This window comes from Bactrocera neohumeralis, chromosome 6 (genome assembly GCF_024586455.1).
Source record: "Bactrocera neohumeralis isolate Rockhampton chromosome 6, APGP_CSIRO_Bneo_wtdbg2-racon-allhic-juicebox.fasta_v2, whole genome shotgun sequence".
Classification (NCBI taxonomy): Eukaryota; Metazoa; Arthropoda; class Insecta; order Diptera; family Tephritidae; genus Bactrocera; species Bactrocera neohumeralis.
Window position 1 is genome coordinate 50723565 of NC_065923.1, and position 6345 is coordinate 50729909.

General features: G+C 38.2%; 1 protein-coding gene across 1 annotated transcript; it reads right to left on the reverse strand.

Moving 5' to 3' along the window:
• Positions 1-1084: 1084 nt before the first annotated feature.
• Positions 1085-2723, reverse strand: LOC126763467 (protein MIX23). Its single transcript, XM_050481003.1, has 3 exons — positions 2611-2723; positions 2282-2554; positions 1085-1284 (listed from the first exon to the last, which is right to left on the reverse strand). Exons 1-3 carry the CDS (start codon positions 2650-2652, stop codon positions 1177-1179), a joined length of 423 nt encoding a protein of 140 aa, XP_050336960.1. The 5' UTR covers positions 2653-2723; the 3' UTR covers positions 1085-1176.
• Between the last annotated feature and the right edge of the window lie 3622 nt (positions 2724-6345).

Genomic DNA, 6345 nt, shown 5'->3' on the forward strand with positions numbered 1-6345 from the left:
GGCTAACAATCGGAGATAAGGCAATCTACCTAGGACTAATTTTAGACAAGAAGCGTTTCTGGAAGTCAAACTTAGACGCTAGGGTGAAGAAGGCAACCACACCAGTTTACACTTGTAAAATGGTTGTAAGGCCAAACGGCCATTAACTCTCTGGCAACTCATTTGCTGTACACGGTAGTTGTTAGACCGATTATGACATGCAGTATATTGGTATGGTAGCCAAAAATGGAAAAGAAATACGCGGTACGGCGTATGGAAAGCCTAAAAATAACAGACAGTATATGCCTCAACGGAGCTTTTAGAGCAACGCCAAGTCAGGCACTAAATGTAATTTTATACTTGCTGCCAGCAGACTTGTTCAGTAAGCAATTATTTAGTATATATGGAAAGCAGAGACAAGTACAAAAAAATAGACATGAGCAGTGGCCAGTCTACTCAAATTTGTATGTATGATTTGCTCTTTACTTTTGTTGTATTTTTCTTGAGATTTCGATGCTTATTGATAACGGTAAAAACTTTTGTTGTGTTTTATGTATGCTGAAGGCTGGTTTTAGAATATATTTAGCAAATATTGCGCTAAATTGTAGTGAACCCCTATAGTTCTCAGATAAGCACTTATTTTGATTCAAAAACCGTTGCAGTTCAATGGATTTTCTATCAATTAATTGCCATAAAAATGACACGCTCATTAAAGGAACCACAGTCCAAGAACATCAACTCAGAGTTGCTATCTGCGTTTTCAAGTAGACCATTTCTGTAATCCTCTGTAAATAACAATCCTATTTAAGTATACAACGCAAGCATGAGTGCAACTATAATCCACTAGCCTGCCGCAAATTTGGTCCCGGGACATCAACGCTTCCGAAACTCCAATACATCGAAAGAATTTGCGATAGAACGAAACGTTTAATATGTACACAAGTTTCGATTGTCAATTCAATTGTACCTTAAGAAACTCATTTTAAACATTTTAACTTAAGTCTGTAGATGTGCTTTTGGGAATTAACCGTTGGTTCAACCGATAGGTGGATAAAATATCATAATCTTAACTTTCAACGCTAAATCCAGGAAAAGAAATTGTAAATTTTTGTCAACAAAAACTTGATCAATCTATTAAAATTTCATTATTATTAAAAATTAAAAAAATATATTTTTTAGATATTTTAACACAATCCACTATGTTGCACTGGTACGAATGTAGGTCCGACATCGTTCTTTGAAGGCTTTCAATGACCTCTGATTTACAATGTCTTCCACGTTAACTTCAGATTGTAAAAGACGAAGCTGAAATTAAAATAAAAACAATTTTTGTACAAAATAGGTTAGAACGTATTCAATACAATTCAAGCCTTAAACGCTAAATACAGAAGTTTTAAAAAATAATGTATAAATAATTTTAAAGGTATTCGATAAACTACTTTTTGCGTGCATATTAATTAATTTGTTATGGAGCATAACTGAAGAGTTCCTTCACCTTTTCACTCACAATGCGATTCGGTTATTCGTAAAAACCTTAGAACTTAGTAATGAAATCGAATAGGCCTAGCCCTGATGTGAAGTTTGATTAAAAACGCGAATTGGCGCTGTATACTAGCATTCATCAGAAGGATGTATACTCTGGTCGTGCAGTGAATCAGCAAGTGTTCTGGAGTTCTATGCTGCAGAACCGGCAATTTGCACAAAAAGCTAGGCCCATATTATATAAGTGCATCTTGAGCTTAGAACAGCCAGTGTAGAATACGACAAGTAGCCGGAGTTTGTTCCTGGGGAGGTTGATTACATATTTAAACCTGCTAAGATTGTAACCACCATTAGCAACTTGGCATGGCGCATACCTTGGAGTTGTTGCCGAAAGGAATTGCCCTGCTTAATCCTCCTTACGTTGCAGCTCCTTTATAGAGTGTTTAAAGTGTTGTGATTCTACCATGTTGGAAGATGCTGCGAAGCGGCAGGCATGCACCAGATGATGCTTATAATTGAAAGTTACAACCTAACAAAGTTTAAATAATTATAATTCTTCTTAGAGACAAATTGCGACCATTATTGGAATTTACCACTGGACATTGGAGGCTCTAGCAACACATTTTTAACATTAGTATAGCCTCTTGTGTAAACTGCCGGTTCTGTGACATGATGCGGAAAACAGGCCACACATAATTTTTGATTGCGCAACAATTTGTAGACACAGGAAAAGAGCTCCGGTTTTATAATTCAAGTGTTGAGACCTATTATGATGTGATTTTCTCCTTCCTTTAACACCTCACTATCAATTATTACTAACCTTACGCTGCTCCGATTTGAATTTCTTATCAATGTCGACATCATCGCGGTTATTTTCACGTAACTCACGCAATTTTTTTAACGTTTCAGCAGATGAAAGTATGCAATCATTAATTTTTTTCTCCCGCGACTTGTGGACTTGTTGAAGCTGGTTAAATAAGTTCGTACACACTTTTTCGGAATTAACCTGACCTTTAAAAGATTCAGTTGGCAGTGATGTGTTTAGCATATATATTATATTGTCGTCTAATGCTCGCATTTGTTTTATGCTTTCCTTTAATTACATTTTATTAATGAAATGGTCATTATATGCACTTGTAAATAATTTACCTGGAACTCCAAAAAGTCCTCACACTGTCCTCCCGCTGACATTTTTAATCAAAATGAAACGGTCCCCATTACGGAGCATCTCCACTGATAAGAGACGTTGTCTAGATAGCATTATTGCTCTCACTATAGCCAATGCAGGCTACTTATTGCGTATGCTTAATATAACGTGATTGTATTCTGTAAGGCTTTCAGCAAACATATTGTAGCAAATACGAATGTTAAAACAAAATAGAATCGACGATAAATTGTCAGTAGTAACTAGGTAGCAAAATTCGTAGTTTCCAGAATGTTCGAGTGGCGATATTTTGGTAATAACGCGGACACAGTTTTAATTAGAGTTATTGAGTAAAGAGCTATAAGAAATAATTTGCTAACTCGAATCTTGAGTAATTAGCTTTAAGTTGTTTCAGTAAGAAATAAAGATAAATGCATATCCATTAAATTGGGAGTTTTATTTAACAATGTAATGATCAAACTCAAGAGTAAGTTACAAGGTAGACGATCGAGAAATCCGTTAAAATTAGTGTTAGAAGTGCGTTATCTAATAAATTCCAAATAGCAATATAAAGGATCTGAAGATTTCACAAATTGAAAAACCGTATCTGCCAGCTGAAATTAAATCCGTGCAGAAGTTTACGCAAGTGAGGAAAGTTCTCTGATTACCATTCGCTTGGGAGCGGCCAGAAACGATTATTTTACATATGACTCAAGCAGTTCACGACTTCTGGTCTTAGACCAAGTATTCTAAAAGTAGCGGTTTGAATAAAAACTAAAGTGAGAAGGCAAATTATCCCTTGGGACCCGCCAAGTAAAAAACGCCCCCAATGACAAGTAAAAAACAGCCGCGGAAGAGAAACTACCCTTTTGATGATAACCATGGCAAACGCATTAACGATAACGATTTAAGGGCATGCACCTGGAATATCCGGTCCTTTAATTGGGAGGTGTCCCTGCCCGGTTGGTTGATGTCCTCGTTAGAGTAACACAACCGCTGTCCAATAAATACGATGGGCGGGACAAGGTCTTTGTAAATGATTAATACAGTGGCCATATAAAAAGCGCAAATTTGGTGTGGGACTCGTGGTGAGAGAGAGACTCTGTCGCCCAGTACTGGTATTCACTCCGGTAGATGAACGTCTAGCCACTATCCGCATCAGGGCGCAGTTCTTCAACATATCGTTGATTTGCGCCAACGCCCCGACGGAAGGGAAGGGCGATGTGACCAAAGATGCTTTCTATGAGCGCTTGGAGCGCACATATGAGATATGCCCCCGCCATGATGTCAAAATCTTGCTTGACGACTTTAAGGCCAGGGTGGGCAAGAAAGGTATAGAGAGTCGGTGAATTCAGCCTCCACGAAGAAACATCTCCAAAAGGGTTGAGGCTGATCGACTTCGCCGGGGCCCGAAATATGGTTATCTGTAGTACTAGATTCTAACATAAGAAAATACATCAAGCTACCTGGCTGTATCTGGATCGAAAAGCCACCAATCACGCCTCCAGTGTTCTAGACGTGCGTTCCCTCCGAGGTCCTAATATCGATTGGGACCACTACTTTGTCACTACGGTAGATAAATTCAGACTCCATGATGAAATATCCCCAAATGGGTTAAGGCTGACCGTGGTGGGAGACCCCACAATCTGCGCCAACTACAATTGGATAAGCCTCCTCGACATCGCATATAAGGGTTTATCGAGCGTATTGTGTGAAATATTAAAGCCCACCGTCAACACACCGATTGGACCTTTTCAGTGTGGCTTTAGGCCTGGAAAATCTAAAGTGAAGATATTCACCATGTTCTAAATCTTGGAAAAGATCGTGAAAATATAGAATCTATACACCATATCTTTGTCGATTTTAAAGCTGCCTTTTGAAAATAACCTCTCCAAGCTGTTCGATACTAAACGTGGTTTCAGACAAGGCGACTCCTTATCGTGCGACTTCTTCAATCTAACGCTGGAGAAAATAATTCGAGCTGTAGAGCTAAATCGATCAGGTACAATCTAATATAAGAGTGAACAACTGCTGGTTTATGCCGATGTTAATGATATTAATGGAATCATCCGCGCCGTTAGTCCTCTTAGACTTGGCTCCCACGTCACTGTTGAGAGTCATGACTTCGAAGTCGCGTTATAATTTCGTCTATCTTGGAATCAGCATTAACATCAACAACAATTTCAGCCTCGAATTCCAACGCAGAATAACTCTTCCCTACAGGTGCTACTTCGAACTGCGCAGACAATTAAGATGTAAAGTCCTCCTTACGAACAAAGTCCAAACTCAATAAGTCACTCATTATTCCTGTCCTGCGATGTGGTGCAGAGGCATGGACGATGAAGGAAGGACTTTGGAGGAGGACTTGGCTTCGCTTGGAATCACCATTGCGCCACATTGTGGAAAGAAGAAACGCGTAACTCGACTATAACCGCGTAAGTGTCGTCTATGCCAGTAAAGAAGAACAAGGTAGCGAAGTTCGTAGTTGCCAGAATGTTCGAGTGGCGATGTTTTGGTAACAATCTACTAATAAGAGTGGTTCTTAGTAAAGAGCTATAAGAAATAAGTTATAAACTCGAATTACGAGTAATAAGCGCTAAGTTGTTTGAGTAAGAAATAAAGATAAGTGCATAACCATTAAATTGGGACTTTATTTAACAATTAAGTGATGGAATTCTGGAAAAGTCACTCGGCACCAAAAAAGTTCAAAACTTCCCATGATGAAGCGATGCCGAATCAAATTGTTAACTTACAGGAAAAAGTAGAAAATCTGGTCGACGTAAAAAAACGAAAACCCCAAGGGACAAAACCTGAGTTGCAGTCAAGTATAAAACCCAAAAAACAGGAAAAAGAAGAAACCAATCCACTACATTGGTTAGAAAGGCCAAAAGATCTGGGTTTATTCATATTCTCGGTAAGAACGCTATCCTCTAGGGGTATTTGAGAAATGGAGCTAGTTACTGGCTATTGAGTTGTGGGAAGTCGCTAAAACTAGCCCTAGACGCCCACTTTCTACGAGATCAATTTACGAAAGATGCAAGATAAGATATAGATCCCTTGGAGGACTAAAAACAGATTAATGCCAGAACACTTACTAATGACCAATATAAGCGGCAAAGTGAGCCAGTTAGGAGCGCAACAAATAGCTGCACCCCAATAACCTCGTCCTCGTCTACCGTATTAGGATGAGTCATCGTAATCACGTCGCAGACGTAACAACCAAGACAGGTACAATTAAGCATATCATGCATAAGCCCGCCCTGCCTGTTAATGACGTATTTCTCAGTTTTCTTTTTTTTTTTACATAAGTCGTAAACCACAACTTAATAACCTTTTTATTTTCTCAGAGAAGTTTTAGACAGTCTTTTTCTAGTTTTTGGTAATCTCAATTTGGTAATGATAAATATAAAACGTGTTTGTAAGTAATAAAGATAAAGAGATCCATAATTAATTAGTAAGTGTATATTCACAAATAGTTGCATATATAACACAAACTATTTTTTTGACATTATTAATTTGCGGAAGTTTTATTAAATGATTTGGCGAATTTGTAAATTTATAGTTTCCTAAATGCAACTAGCAAAGAAAAGTGAAAAACGCATGTCGAAAATGAAAAAAAAGAATAATTATTATTATAAAATGTATGAATGAGCCCACTGGGACAGTTAAAAATGCTGGCCTGTTGAGCAAGTATGGATCAATACGACCGTCTACCATATTGACAAAGCGCTTCGAGCCTG

What these genes read in the sequence shown, in the direction of transcription:
- LOC126763467 (XM_050481003.1), bottom strand. Translation starts at nt 2,652, where the DNA reads ATGTCAGCGGGAGGACAGTGTGAGGACTTTTTGGAGTTCCAG. An exon ending in AGGACTTTTTGGAGTTCCAG is followed by an intron (nt 2,555 to 2,610) that starts GTAAATTATTTA and finishes ATGTAATTAAAG; the next exon opens with GAAAGCATAAAACAAATGCG. An exon ending in TCAAATCGGAGCAGCGTAAG is followed by an intron (nt 1,285 to 2,281) that starts GTTAGTAATAAT and finishes TTTTAATTTCAG; the next exon opens with CTTCGTCTTTTACAATCTGA.